Consider the following 15993-nt stretch of genomic DNA (forward strand, 5'->3'; position numbering starts at 1 on the left):
AGGTCAACAAACCAAGGTTTGGGTATAGAGTCAGGTCTTTAAGTGGAGGAGCTAAAGAAAGCTGGTTGCTCAATGACCAGTGTATGGGACAACAGCGTGCTGGGATCAGGACCCAGGGGCTGTCCGTGTGCCACTCTCACGCCCACTGCCTATTTTAAGTACAGCACGCTCATGCTAAATCAGAACAATGCCTACATATACAGGTATTAAAATCGATGCTTTTCTGGCCTTTTTTCCTTTTGCTTGTGTTCCAGAGGCTACACCCTGAGCTCCAGCCACCTGCACTACCGGACAACGGGTTGTCTAGGGTATCCAACCGTCTGGGTGCATGTGTGTTTTTCTTTCATATTCGTATACGTTTGTCCCAGCTGCATTAGAATTTAGATTCTGCACATACTCTGGCTCTCATGACCACATTCTTTTGCCCTCACACTACCTCTTTGTCATCTAGCAACTGAGTAAGCATTGTTTGCCTGGCTTGGCTCATGAAAGGGGACCTCGATGAAGAGTAAACTTCACATTTTCTGGGCTTCCTTAGCCTAGCGCCCAATGCTGTAAGGGCGGCCCAGTGTTTGGTGACCTCCCGCGTTAGGTTAACGATCTGGGTCTGGGCCCAGGCTGGATAATGAGCCCGTGAATAATGGGAAGCTGACTGTCAGAGCCTTATCGTGGTGAAGCTGAGAGGCAGAGTTCGCTTTGTCCTGGGCTCCCCTGCTTTCTCCCCAAGCGTCTTTTCTTCATCTGTCAGAGCTAATGGGTTTATGTGGCAGGCATTCATGCCTCACCAGCTCCGATTCAGTCTCCGATGTTTGTACACTCACTGGCTTGTAAAACAGTGAAAGACAGACGGTAGATAAACTTACAGAAAGCCCTCTGTCAGAGCCCTGGAAAAAGGTTCTACTTAATTCTCTACTGTAATAGGAGTCTTGAAAAGCCCAAAGGAAGGTGAATAGAGTGAAAGAGCAACACGGCAAGACCCAGCCCTGCACGCTGTACATGGATATTCCCTTCTACACTTGCCCCACGCGATACATGCCCACGAGGAGACAAACTGGGAAGAAAAATTTCTCCCTGCCCCACAGCTAGGAAAAAAACAGGCCAAGACTTCCCGAAGCCTTTGTGGTAGTTCTCTAGGGAACAGCCTGATATTAGTAAAAATTTTACTTGTTAAGATCAAAGCTTGTTGGGGGGAGAATTAGTAATAAACTTAGGTGCTTCCTGGTTTTTCAAGAATGTATCCAGGGGGCTAAGCTAGACTTACTCTGGAACTCCTAGTCCTAGCCTAGTCAGTCATCATTCACACAACCTAGGATCCAAATGGGAGCTAGGCTTTAAAAAAATTGTTACTAGGGACGTCTGGGTGGCTCAGCGGTTGAGCACCTGTCCCTGGCTCAGGGTGTGATCCTTGGTCTTGGGATTGAGTCCCACATCAGGCTCCCTGCCTGGAGCCTGCTTCTCCCTCTGCCTGCGTCTCTGCCTTTCTCTCTGTGTGTCTTTCATGAATAAATAAATAAATAAAATCTTAAAAAAAATTGTTACTAATTTTGAGCAGGTAGGCAGGCTCAAGGGGATGGGGTAGTTTCAGCTTACTACTGGATGCGAAGAGGACCTCTCTATCTCCTAGTCCTTCAGATCCCATTTTTAGCCAGAGTTTAAGAGGGGAGGCCAAAGAGCACTGTGCACCTCTATGTCCAGGTAACAGTTCCTCTAAGTACTCTCAGCTCCAGTCCATTGGTAAGGCCAAAGAGCTGAGAGGGAAGGAGAGAGAATGGGGGTTGGGGGGAAGGGGAGAGAGAAAGCCAGGTGGCTTCCGCTTGCTTTCAAATTAGACCACTGAGAGCAAGAAAGAGGCAGGTTTCAGGCACTTGGTAAACTGAAAGCAAACTTCTTTATTGTACACAGTACAGAATATAACGCAGCTTGGCAGGATGCATACGGCCCTGCGCAGGGGAAAGTATTTCAAATCAACTGGCAGGTTAAAGCCTTTCTGCACTGTAGACTTTCCACACTCTGGAAAAGAAGCAAAAATAAAATAAAACAAAACAAAACAAATAAAAAAAAAAAAACCAAAACCATCCGGGAGGTGCATGAGTCCAATGGGAATGCAACGGTGATGCGCCATCCTGTGTCCCGTACCAGCACAGGCCCCGTGGTTACAGCAGGGGAAGGGGGGAGCTCAGGCTACAGAGGGTTATTTTCAAACTTGCTAAGACAGCATAAATCCATCAAAAAAAGAAAACCCAAACCAGGATAAGAAAGAAAAAAACAAATCCTATACAGCATTTACAACAAATAAATCTCTAGCCAGCTGGGGGTAAAATATGCATCTATATATAGACTATGTGTAGGTTAGAGAGCTATAAATATGGTCGGGAAAGAGTCCTTTGATTAGAGTACAATGCTAATTAAGGCCCAAGCTAGAGATTCAATACCTTGGCGGGCTAATTAGCTTCCAATAGAGGAAAACCTCATGTTTTCATAGCTATAAAACGCACCCCTCAGCCCTATGAACCTCTTCGCAGATGTGCTGCTGCTGGTCAAAGGGGGGGGGCTGGTGAAGACTGTAATGCACCCCCCTTGAGAGGCAAACAATTCAAAGCAGGTTTCTTCCCCTCACCGAGTCAGCACTGTCTTGTGCACATGAAGACCAGCAGTCAGGGTTAACTTGCCAAGTGCTGCGGGGAGCACGGAATCCTATCAGCGGAGCAATCCTATCAGCAGAGTGGGCAGCAAGGCATTACCACTTCTAAGAACTTCTCCACTTTGAGGCCAACTTTCACATAGCTTTAGCTGGGTGGTTTAAAACTTTTCTGATATAATACAGTAATCATAGTAAACTTTTTTTTTTTTTTAAGGTGGCAGGAAACTCAAATGCTAGCACTGTTTTACCTGTCAGTGTCACATGTACATCTCAAACCCTATTGAATCATATGCAGGGTTGAAAGTCCAAGAATTGAAGAAAAAAAAAAAAAGAAAACAAAACAAATGGATGAAATGGAAATTGTCATCGGTCATGCCCGGGGAGAAATCCCCAGGGTTCCCGCCAGGTGGCCAGGTTTCGAATGGACATGACATGTATTATGTACATATGCTTTCCAGAGAGGGCATGTTAGAAAACACGGGGAACTATACACATAGAATCTAAGTGGTGTGTCCGGGCTGCCCTGCACACCTCAAAAATGTACAACTCAGGTGCAAATGTTCCATCAGGCTGTCTGGTGCAGAAAGCACAAAGCAGGCAATAGAATGGGCTTGTGCACGGCTAAGGGGGCGCCCCCAGCAAAGCCCCTTTCAAGCTGCAGCGTCATCAGTCGGCACTGCCCTGCTTAGGACGCAGTGCACAGTTACCAAAAGGTTTGTTTTTTTTTTTTGCTTTAAATACCAAAACTACAAAAATCAGTTTATAAACTGGTTTTCCAAAACAACCACCAAAACAAAACAATCCCCCGAATCAAAGCAAAACAAAATACTGTCAAAAGTGTAAATCACCCTTCTAAAATGAAAGCCGTCCACACACACAGCCGTGTGACTGGGAAGAGAAAGGGGGCTTGTTCTACTTGGTGACCACATGGCTCGAAGGTTCCCAAGAGTCGCAACGGTTTAGTATTTGAGAACCATGGAGTGGGGAACAGCTGTTCTGACTTTCCCCCCTTCTTTCTAGACCGAGGGGAAACATTGCAGCTCGAGCTAGAAGAGCTCTCCCAATTTGAAGATAGACTTTTTAACCCTTCACGGTCTGAGCCTTCCCAGCTTCTTAGCCTACTGTTCTATGGGTCTGTCATTTCTGTTTCAATAAATTGTGCAAATCAGAGCCCTTCTATGTAAAGGCAATTAGTAGTCCATGATCAATGCAGATTGTCACACACTCTGTCCTGGTTTGTGGGCACTACCCTGAACAAGGTATTGCTTTGCATATATAGTGTCCATGGGAAGGAGGCTCCACTGCAATCTCTTCCCAGAAACCTTGTCAGGATCAGAGCCGAGGCACCAGCCTTTTGGTGGTTTCTCTGCCCCTTCCCTGTTCCCACACCCCAGCCAAGGTATCTGTCTTTGAGGGTGCCAATCCAGAGACGGCTTGGGTTCTCCAGATAATACTCAAAGGGCAAGCTTTAGGAACAGCCAAAAACACAAACAAAACCACTGCCCTCGTTTGCCTGAATGGGAACTGCTAGCTCTAGGGTTTGGCCGCTCAGCCACTCGGAAACTTAGTAAGCAAAGCCCTCGGCGTAGGGGAGGCTGCCGCAGCGGTCCAGGTCCAGGAGGTAAGCCGGGTTGTCTTCAAAGTGGGTCAGGGGCAGGGTATCCTCCTCGGTGAGGTGACACTCGGACTCTGCTTTCAGGAACGGACGCTGGTTGTCAGGGAAGGCCATGGAGAAGAGGGCATCCGGGTCACACACAAACTTATAGACGTATCGCTCCCCAGCCACCTGGGAGAGAAAAACACACCTTCTCAGGCCCAGCTGGAACAGGGCATGGGGTGGGCGAGGGGGCCGGCGGAAGAACCAAGGGAAGGATAACCAGGTGTTTGTCCTTCATCAAGGTCTCAAGGAGCCAGGGACCAAAGGAGGCTCATTAGCTGCTGATTGTCCAAATCATTGAGATTTATTCTGATAAGTCCTGGGGGCTTGTTATCTGCCGAGTGTTTTGTTGACACCACAGCTCAGCAGTTGAAGATATCTGAATTTCAAATTCACACTAGATAGGCTCACCTACTTATTTATTTACTTAGGCTCTTTTAGAGGAAAATTCTCAGTGTGTTATACTCACAGCTTAGAAAGAAAGGTTATGCTGAGGCCAGTGGTCGGTGTGAACAGGGAGGATTGAAAAGTGAAAGGCCGAAAGACCATGTTTTCAGTTACCTCCAAGGTTCACAGTCTTCACAGTACGGCTTTGTTATTTTGGAGGACTAGGAATTTGACCAGAGAGCTTCTGTGGAAATTTAAATGTGTTCCAAAGCCAAAGAGAATTGCTTTTTTGGCTTACCTGGGGTTTTAAATTATGCATTCTATTGTTCTGTTACACCGAAGAACTGCTAACTACCTTTTTATGAATTTTCTGCATTATAGTATTTATTAGAACCCAAAGTTCTTGATTCTAAGGCCTCATGATGTGGTTGATGAGCCATCCAGGTCAACAGGGTCACCCATTCTCTGCTGGTTGTTTAGCATCAGTGCAAGAGGACAACCATCACTGATAATCAAACCTGATAAAGTGCTTTGCCTGGGTAATACAAAGGGGGAAGGGAAGGCCGCTAAAATTACTGATAAAATGAACATTTTAGGCTTAAAATTCAAAAGGCTGAGTTTAACCCTATTCTTCAGTCATTTTTTTTTAAAGATTTTATTTATTTATTCATGAGAATACACAGAGAAGAGAGAGACAGAGACAGAGACACAGGCAGAGGGAGAAGCAGGCTCCATTCAGAGAGCCCAACGTGGGACTCGATCCCAGGTCTCCAGGATGACACCCTGGGCCAAAGGCGGCGCTAAACTGCTGAGCCACCCGGGCTGCCCCCTTCGGTCATTTTGTTGGGATTCTAAAATCTCTTTGTAATTGCAGAAATACGGCTTTGTTTCAAAATCTTGGGTTTAAAAAAATCTGTTGCTACAGTGGCAACTTGATGTACACAACCAATCAACCCTATTTGGTTTTTTTAAGCTACAGATTTACACTGAATTTCTGACACCCCACTCCTAAAGCCAGTATGTATATGTAGAAGAGTGAGGCAGAAGGGCACAGTGGAAATAATATGAGATCAGGGGCCAGTAATGGATGGATTCCCAACCTGGTTCAGTCACTAAAACGGAGGATAAGGGACTACAGCTTTCCTATCTCTCTCCCCATACGGGCACGCACGCTATCATTCACCTTTAATTAGTTTTCTTTTACTCGTGGGTCATGTAATATATGTAACAACAATTCCTCACATTGGATAGCACATTATTATCTCTGGAACATTTTCACATATTTTATCCTGTGAAATTACAGGATAGCAGGGTTTTTTGTTTTTTAATCTCCACTTTTACTGGGAATAGAAGCTTTGGAAGGTTAATACAAAGCATCCACCTAATAAGTGGGAATGTTAGGATCTGAACCCATCCAAGCCTCATTTTTGTGCCTTCCTGTACTCTTTGCCTGTTTTGTTCTCAGAAATAAAGTTCTTTTTTACTTCCTTAAACAACTGAAGTCCCTAGTCATAGGGACAACTCACTGCTAGAAGTTCAAGTTATTGTATCTTGGTCAAATTCCCTCAGAATGGATCTGGAGTTGGGAACAGCAAAGGAGTAACAGTTCTTCTTCCTGAATTTTAGGATTCCACTTGACAGTATTAACACTAAAAGGGGTATGTGTGTGTGTGTGTGTGTGTGTGTGTGTGTACGCATGGGGAAAAATGGAAAGTGATAGCTAATGGATTTGGGGTTTCTTTCTGGGGTGATAAAATGTTTTATTTTTTTTATTTTTATTTTTTTGATAAAATGTTTTAAAATTGATCGTGGTGATGGTTGCACAACTCTGTGAATAAATTAAAAAACCACTGAATTGGGCAGCCCGGGGGGCTCAGCAGTTGAGTGCCGCCAGGGTGTCATCCTGGAGACCTGGGATCAAGTCCCACGTCGGGCTCCCTGCATGGAGCCTGCTTCTCCCTCTGTCTGTATCTCTGCCTCTCTCTCTGTGTCTCTCATGAATAAATAAATAAAATCTTTAAAAAAACAAACACTGAATTGTACACTTTACAAAAAGGAGGAATCGAGTGACTGCCCATTTTAGATTATCTATCAACTCTGTGCCAAGCACTGAAGTCAAACCCTCAGCTCTACACCAAAGGAGCTTACTACACTCCTGTGGGGGATGCTGACAAGTAATGAGTAATTTACAGTACAGAGAGAAGGGCCGTGATAGAGATGTGCGCAGGTGCTACTGGAAGCAGGAAAAGAGACCCAGCCTCAGGACTTCAGATTCTTGGGAGTGATGAGATGATTGTCTGGCCAGGTAATGAAGGCATTAAGAATGTTCTAGTTTTTAAATAGGATGATAGTTTAATAGGTGTTTTTTTTTCATTTCCTAATATGCTTGATAACTTATATACATGTGGTATATATTCTTTGGTAAACAAATACTACATTAATTAAGAGAAGATGGCCTTGTCAATGAAAGCAGTCACGTCTGAGTGAGGAAACAGGAATTAGATGATGGTGTCCAGAGCGGGAATAGCCTTATAGTCTTATGAACCACCAGAAAGTCTATAAAACTTTATCTTTACTTCTTTATCCAGAGGATCGTGGCAAGCTGTTTAATATTTTTTAAGGTGGTGAGAGGAATATAGGGTCACATTACCATCTGCTATGGGAAATATAAGTCTGGTCTCCGCATAGGTAAGTTCTCAGCGGCAATGGCCATATTGCTTCTTCCAAGTGCATCGTATCGGCCACCACCCAGACTGCCTAAATGTGTAAATGCTAGAATGTGGGTAATAGCACGGCATAAAATACGGTGGCTAAGAAAGATGAACCAATGATTAACCATTCCCATCTTCTGCTTATCCACAGGATTTTCAGGTTGTGGTCTCTCACCATCCATCCCAGTGAGGATTTTGTATTGGCTTCCTCAAAATCTGCTCTACCCTTTATTATGCAAAAAATGACCCGGTGCTAGGTGATTCTGCTGCCATTTTACAAACCTTGGGTTTTTAAACTTGAGTTCCAGTTTTTTCTATAGGTTCTTTTTTTTTTTTTTAAAGATTTTATTTATTTATTCATGAGAGAGAGAGAGAGAGAGAGAGGGAGAGGCAGAGACACAGGCAGAGGGAGAAGCAGGCTCCATACAGGGAGCCCGATGTGGGACTTGATCACGGGACTCCTAGGATCACGCCCTGAGCCAAAGGCAGGCACTCAACTGCTGAGCCACCCAAGCATCCCTCTATAGGTTCTTAAAGAGAAATAGGATCTCCTTACTCCTCTAACACTATTGAGAGTATTAAATCAAGGTATTTAAAAGTCTAGGCATTTTGACAACTAAAGACTTCAACTCAGCTCTTATGGGAGTAGAGGCCTTCAAGTTGATTCCTTCACATACTCCTTTATGGATATAATTGTTGGCTTATGTTTCTGGGCATTTTTGTAATCAGAGGCAATTTAAGTAAAGCAGAGTTCCTAATTTTCCTACAGTATGTTCCATGTGCAAGCTCTGGAGTTTGTGTACCCAAGAGCATTAAAAGTGGTCTTTGTATCTCATTTGACTCTCAAGTTTGTGCTCCCAGGATTTTTTTCTACCCCAGAATCACTTACGAGGCTCACATTTTCTCCCAGCCACTCTAAACAGTCATATTAGAGAAGCCCTTGACATTTTCCTTGAAAGTGGTCAGAGTGGCCCAGTAACTGCTCACCTTCTGCATGATGCCCTTTTCATAGTAATAGCGTAGAGAACGGCTAAGCTTGTCATAGTTCATGGCTGGCCGGTTCTTCTGGATGCCCCAACGCCGAGCAACCTAAAGAGATAAGAAGCAGAGAGCAATGGAAACTCCTTCCCTGGGCCTAGTGGTTTTCTCCCAATCCCAGGAGAGTGAGTTCTGTAATCTGACTGCTTTGGTCAATGGTCCACTTCCCTGACCTGGATGCAAAAGTACTTGATTCCCTCAAGACCAAACATTCAACAAAGGTGATGATTCAGTCACAACCACTAAGAGAGGTGAGATCTAGAAGGCGAAGAATCCTAGCACTTTAAGATTGCAGAGGGCTTGGCTAATGTCCTAGAGGAAGCAGGCTCTCTACTGTTTCTCCACATATGAATTATTGACCAATACCCATAGACCATTAACATGTTGCCATTAAGTGCTATGGTTTCTGTAGCAGTCAATAAGGAATAATTAGAATGGTCATTCCTGAAACATTAGAAACACACTAGTGAGTTGCTAATGGGCCAGCAGAGCAAAAGTTCAATTCTAATAAGATTGGCGAGGGGCTGGGAGCTGTTTACTTACTGCAGCTCATGGAGTAAGGGGGAACCGGATCATTCCAGCCCACTGCCATCCACCCCCCCGCTCCCAGCAGACTTGCAGAATGGACATTAAAACATGCAGCACCATTATCCACTTAATGAAAAATTAACAGGGCTTCCCAAACAGTTCTGAAGTGCATTATATCCAACCCAGTCCACCTGAGGTGCAGTGATGGGGAGATGTAATTGGAGCTTTGGGCAAAGAAGCCATATAGCAAGAAAACTTCCTAGTGGAGTTTACCCAATTGTCAGGATAGCCAAGCAATTTCTGTCCTCAGCATCTCAACATCCAAATCCTACTTATAAGGATGACTGTCCATGTAGGAGAGGAGTAACTCTAGAAATGTGAGCCTCCTCAGAGGTCTTTAAATGTATGTAAACTAGGGGTCATGTATTGAATATTTTAGGTCACTTCTGGAACTTAAAAAAAAAAATCAAAATAATTATATTCCTTTGATCTTTAAAAAAACAGATGTTAACATGGAATGGGAAATAGGGAGACTGAAAATGGGAAAGAGGATCATAAAAAAGCATTTCACTTGAAGTATTTCGTTAAAGCATTTGGGCAGAATGAAAGCAACATCTTCTGAAATCAGGATTCTAAAATGACCTTTAAAAAATACCAGAAATGATCTGATAAGCAAGGAAGAATGCGTCTGTCCTAATTACATTAGAATAATTCAATAGCTATGATTCCTCCCTGCCTTGCAACGGACCATGTGAAAGTTAAGTTTCCATTCATTTGCCTTGGGCCCCAACAGCATGCACCATGTCCCCGGCTCTCCTCTTTCTCCACACTGCACCCATTCAAATCTCTCTTCGAAACAGCCAAAAAGGCACAATTAACCAAAAATACATCCCTTGGTTGGTGAAGATAAACATTTTAAACCAACAGAAGCAGTGGTGAAAGGGTGACCTGCTAAGCCAATACTACTACCCTGTTCACAAGAAATGACACTATGAAGCTGTCCTTGAACTGCTGTGAGCCTCCCGCAAGTGATGTAGGGACTCTGAAAGCAAGCCCGGCCTCGTCGTCTTACTATATTCAGTGGTGGAAATCAATTCTGGAATATTTTTCCACTTTAGCCTTGACCTCTCTTTGCTGTTACTTGCATATGCAATAGCTTGCTGGAGAGAGGTTCTGGATCTGCACCGGCTTCCAAGCAGCTCTGGTAGCCATAGTTACTGACTCATCCTCTTGGGCCAGGGCCCTGTGATTCAGTAGCCCTCCCCAGGGCTGCTCTGTCTACAGTAATGCATGATGCGGCACAACTGCAAGCTGCTGGAAATTAGGGCTGCCCCATTTCTGGGGGGAGGGGAGCAGGCTATAGCTTGTTAGCAGCTCTTTCACTTTCCCATTTGTTACTTTGAAAACAGGCATCTTGAGGACAGAGGCTGAAAGAGTTAAAAAAACTCACATTTCTTTTCCTCCCTTTTCAAGACAGAGCAAGCCACAGCACGGGGAGCGGCTCTTTCTAGCAGCCCATCCTTTTAAACCTCCCCATGGCATCAGTTATCTGCCACATGTTCAACAAACAACCCTACCCCCCAAAATATTCATTAATGCAGATTCACAGTTAAAATGGCTCCAGATTAAAGCCGAGTCAGTCATAATTGAGAGGGTGCTAAGCTGGATGACTATCAAAAGACATTTGATTAGGGGGCCTGCCAAAACGCAGTTCTAAAACCACAATTTCCATGCACAGTGTAATGGATATTATGGATAATTACCCAGAGTGCACTACTCAGCCACACAGCTGCCTACAATTACGTCCCAAACAGCTTCCTCCTCCGCTTCACCCTTCAAGCTCCCCCCATGACAACGTCTTACAGCTTTCTCGAGGAGTTGGTATCTTCCTGACTTTAACAAAGAGTGGGGACGGCAAAGTTATACAACCAGTAGGGAGAGAGCTCAACCAACGCCTCACGTCCCAAGGCCAAAGTGTGCACATGGAACAGAAGCAGTCCTGGAATATCCGAGAATGGAACCCTCAGAGTTGGCAGCATGCTGGGGGGATTTCAAGGTAGGGTGGAAAGAAGTCCTTCCTGGAAAAACGAAGCTGTCCAGTCAACCCAGGGAGGTGCAGAGCCACCACAGGCCTTGCATGTGACTCGGCCCCTTGGCATTTAGGAGCACTTTGGATTAATATTAGTTTCTCTGTTAAGTACGAAAGCAGGGGCCCTTTACCATCTGTTCATCATTGTCTTTACCGCTGGTAGGAGAGCAGAAGATTCAATAACAGCTTTACAGAGGGTCATAACCAGGTTTACCTGCAGCTGCACAGCCTGTGCTTAGGCCTGAGGCAGTGGCAATAAAGTAATAAAAGCTCCTGTTTGTGAAATGAGATAAATCAATAAGGACGGCCCACATGACAGACTTGCATGCAGAAAGCCTCAGTGAGTCTAGGCAACCTTTCTTCAAGCCTCGTATCAACCAGACCATGTTATGAGGAAAACAATGTGGGGTGGCTGGCTCCCCGGTACAGCTCCATTTCCCCATGACTTGGCCCAGGAGAAACCTTCAAAAAACACAATTCTACCAAACTCTGGCTTTGAAGGGAACCTAGTCTTAGCGGAAACTGTTTACGATAGGACATGTCTACACACTTTCAATTTGATGAAGGGAATGAGACAGGGAATACCGTGTATCTTCTTTTATAACTGCCTGTAGTGGAACCTTCCTTTATCCTCCTACCAGCCGGGATTCTTTAGAAATTTCCAATCTACTTGGTCTCCTTTTCTCATCTTAACTTTCAGACTATTTTCTTCTTCCAAGCCAAGTGCCAAATGGCTACTTTCTGCTGTTAATCCCCACACCAACTTATCCCCTTTGTATGCTGAGGCATGTCCTGGAGTTAATCGAATATCTAAAACCATACTTCTTGCTCAAATGCCTTCCAAGAGGTCTTTTCCCATTTCATTTACATCCAACCCAAAGATACCTTTTGCTTTGCTGATTTAATATAGAATGCCTAGGTATACAGTACCAAAAGAAGCATACCTCAGATTTTTAGGCAGTTTTTTTTTCCATTTATAATCTCTCTAGATTCTAAATCAAACAAATTTAAAATCAATGCCTTTGGAATATGCCAAACTGAGAACATGATTTAATTTATTTTGTTATCTAATATTCTAATATTTCTCCATTGAAGAGAAAATATGTCTGTCTGTAGGCCTTTCTGTCAATAGCTCTGGGGAAAAAAACAGTGTTTCTTTTCTATTAAAATAATGAAGGTTTGGGCCACCTCTCAACCATTGTGATGCACATGATACACCTAAAAAAAAACCTAAGCTCCTAAGATTGACCCCCGTCTGATCATTTTATTTCTCTAGGTTAGAGCCACTTGAAATATACAGTGGGGTAGTTGCATCTTATATTACCAAAATGTCATATAATATGTTCACGTAGCCCCAAATAGATCCTGTGACACATGAGGCCCGACACCAAAACAAGTTGGTATCACCGAAACAACCCTTGAAAAAGACTTTCCAACACGGAAAACAGATGCTGTCTGGATATAAGTCTTCATGGCCTCACTCTTTAGATTTTGCAGATGTGTTACTAAAACTTTTTCTACAGTGGAGAACCCTGCCTGTCCCCGGATTGTAAATTGTCCTATTAATAGGAAGAGAACTGCCAAGCCCATTGGCCAGGCCAGAATCTGAATGAGAAGGAAGAGCATATTTAACACGGTAAAAAGCCTCAATGGAGGGGTAAACAAACGTAGACATCATCATCCTCGTCCAGTCAAATCTCATCCAAGCCCAGCTCCAGTGCTTACCTCCTCAGGTTCTATCAGCTTAAACTCCATGCCACGGCCCGTCCAGGCAATGAAGTGGGCATTGGCTGGGTCATCTAGCAGAGTAACCAGGAACTGCCACAGCTGAAGAGAACCTCGCCTCTGGTAAGGGGGCCCCTCCCGATACATTGTGGGCTCTTGCTTGACTTTGCCTATTTGGGATGAGGATATACAAACAATACGTGAGCATTAAGTTTCTTGGGCAATTTGGGCACGAAGGTATTGTTAATGCCAGCTTGGTGTGAATAAGCCTGAGGTGCTCTAACATCTCTGACACTTCAGCTTAGCAACAAACTAGGGGGTGGGGGGGTGGGGGGGCTACTTACCTTCCAGTCTCTCAGGAACAACACAAGTGTCGTCAAAGTACAACCGGGGATCTTTTTCATATGAAAAACCTGAAGGAAAATTTAAAAAGACCATGTTGCTTGACAAATTCTATCTGTATTCTACTCAAACTCTGGTTTTAAGGACTAAAATGGAATTCTACTATTTCAAGTCCTAAGCCCTACTAATTGCAGTATGTATGCCCAGACTGAATTTGGGGGACTACAAAGGGACTTAGGTGTTCGTGCTATGATGCCAGTCAGAGAGGCATCGATTCCTGCTATTTGAGCTAAGACTGCAGGGAAGCGCTGAGTCACCAGTAAGTTCCCTCACATCTTGTAGGAGGTCTGGATAGGTCACTGTTGCTGTGACTAAGCTTTTATATCTGAAAAGACATCTCATCTATTTCAGCAGGCCTAGCCAGGAGGATTTGGTTGATCTGTACATAGTCTTGCCATTTTCCTTTTAGCAAATATTAATTTCAACCTTTCATAGGGCTTGTCGAGGCTGCCCGTGTATCTCATTCAATTATGAAGGAGCCTGGAGGGTAGACAGTGTTGCCGAAGTGAGTAAAGACTTGGGCCTGTGGGGGGATTGTGACCAGCAATAAATTTAAAAGCAAGTTGGAAGTATTATCACCAGACATAATGGAAGAAATCTAAAAAGACTTCCCTGCAATAAAAAGTATTTATTGTTAGAGACAACAGAACAGAGGTCAAAAAAGACAGGGTGGGGGGCACCTGGGTGGCTCAGCGGTTGAATGTCTGCATTTGGCTCAGGTAGTGATCTAAGGGCCTGGGATCAAATCCCGCATCAGGCTCCCCGCAGAAAGCCTGCTTCTCCCTCTGCCCATGTCTCTGCTTTTCTGTGTGTCTTTCATGAATAAATAAATAAAATCTTAAAAAAAGGGGCGGGGGACGGATGGGCTCAACATGCATAAGCAGAAATGAAAGAAAGGGAGGGCCTAAAGTGAAACAGGTAGAGGAGAAGGAGGGCTGGCTGGCACTCTCAGTCCATAGACCCTTATTGTACGTTTGGTGCTGACTACTGAGTCATGTCACCAGGGACCCTGGCGAGATCTGCGGTGCCAATCAAAGCCAGCTAACAGGCTTGCTGGGGACCACGTCCGACCCCACGGCCGAGCCCGTTCCTCAGGTGTGCAAGGGCCAGCGCCCGCTCCCCTGCCAGCACACCCCTCTGCAGAGAGCCCCCGCTGCTCCTGCGTGCCCATCCCCATGCTCACCCACGCGCCCATCCACCTGCCTGTGCAGTACAGGGGTGCGCTCGAGTGCCAGGGGTGCCACGGGCGCAAGCCAGGAGACTGGCTACTCTGCAATGAAGGACTAGCAGGAGATTGTGGGAGGGATTTGCTAGGACTTGAAAAGTCCATGAATAAAGATGCCAAGAAATAATCTGCTGCTCTTTTTTCACAACCAGCCAAGATCACGTTCTTTTTGGCAGGGCCAGCGCCGTTTTTAAAAGGCCCTGGGACTGGGAAAGTACTACCTGACTGGGATTATTTTGAGGTTTATATTATTCATTTTTGTTTTCTCAGCCCCAGGCACTATATCTCTGTCTGCTTAATGATATCAAAGGGAATATATTTTATTGACATTTATTTATTATTTAATCCAATAAATATTTATGCCAGGCACAGTGCTAGAAGGAGGTAGATAATGAGAATAGTGACTCGGTGCTTGTTCTCATGGAGCTTATAACCCAACTGGCAGAGACAGACAGACAATAAAGTAGGGAAAGAAAAGTGAGACCCGGGATGGTGGGGGGCATCACAGTGTGGGCCATGAAGCCAGACTGATACACTTGGAATCGCTGCGTGCCCTCTCTGCACCCCAGCTTCCTCATTCGCAGACAGAAGAAGATACTAACTATGAGAACTAGTTGTGTGAGAATATTATGAGTTAATATATATTCTGTTACATTGATCTGTTTATCTCCACACCTCAGTGTTAAGTTCCTGGCACATAAATGTACAATAAATAATAGTTTAAAAATTATGATAGTAATTGTACATTGTGATAAATAACTATTTAGAAAGTAATGTAGGGGCACCTGGGTGGCTCAGTTGGTTAAGTATCCAACTCTTGATTTCGGCTCAGGTCACAATCTCAGGTTAAGATTCTCTTCCTCCCTCTGCCCCTCCCCAAAAAGAAATTAACTGGATAATGTGAGAGCTTTATCTTATATAGCTGGTCATAGATTCTATATTCCTTGAGGATAAGGACCATGTCTCGAATATCTTAGTATACTTATACCGTCTTGTACATAATAAGTGCTCAATGAATATTTGAATAATTATGAAAGAATCTCCATTAAAAAAAGATTTAAGAACACAATGTTAGCTTTGTAAGTCAGGATTCAGTGACTTCTATCATAAATTTATTTTCCAATCTGGTACTAGGAAGCTGACTTTTATGACAAACTGTTATACTTTATATTATCAACAAGAATTACATAATCCCTCATGTTTCACGTGTTGTATTTTTTTGTTTGTTTGTTTGTTTTTGCCTTGGCTGTCAGGAAGTTATAATTTTCCTGACTTTCCAAGTGGATTTTGATACTCCAGTGGTGTTTTAACGGCCTTATTATAAAGTCGTTATAAGTAAACGTCTCCAGAGTTTACACGTCTGTCAAACTTGCCATGTGATTTTTAGCACTGTTCTTCCTCTGGACACAGATGCTACATTCACAGTACAGAGGGGAAAAATGTAAGTTGGGATGAAATTCTAGGTTTGGCTTTTAAACCAATCAGGTGAGGGCCTGCCCATGAGTATCGTTTTGGTGTATCTGTGGTTTTTGGTCACTGCCACACGAGGTTCTCTAAAACACCTGCAAGGTACTGTTGGCTTAAGTGAAA

General features: G+C 44.1%; 1 protein-coding gene across 1 annotated transcript in view; it reads right to left on the minus strand.

The window, feature by feature from the left end:
- Positions 1 to 3355: 3355 nt before the first annotated feature.
- ETV5 (ETS variant transcription factor 5) overlaps positions 3356 to 15993 on the minus strand; it is a 57974-nt gene continuing 45336 nt past the window's right edge. The window contains exons 10-13 of the mRNA XM_055308387.1: positions 13121 to 13189; positions 12777 to 12946; positions 8384 to 8485; positions 3356 to 4427 (exon numbers count right to left, since the gene is read on the minus strand). Of these exons, the coding sequence (XP_055164362.1) occupies positions 4206 to 4427; positions 8384 to 8485; positions 12777 to 12946; positions 13121 to 13189 (563 nt within the window). The 3' untranslated portion in view covers positions 3356 to 4205. The remainder of the gene's footprint in view (positions 4428 to 8383; positions 8486 to 12776; positions 12947 to 13120; positions 13190 to 15993) is intronic.

This window comes from Nyctereutes procyonoides, unplaced genomic scaffold (assembly GCF_905146905.1).
Source record: "Nyctereutes procyonoides isolate TBG_1078 unplaced genomic scaffold, NYPRO_anot_genome, whole genome shotgun sequence".
In the NCBI taxonomy this organism is placed as follows: Eukaryota; Metazoa; Chordata; class Mammalia; order Carnivora; family Canidae; genus Nyctereutes; species Nyctereutes procyonoides.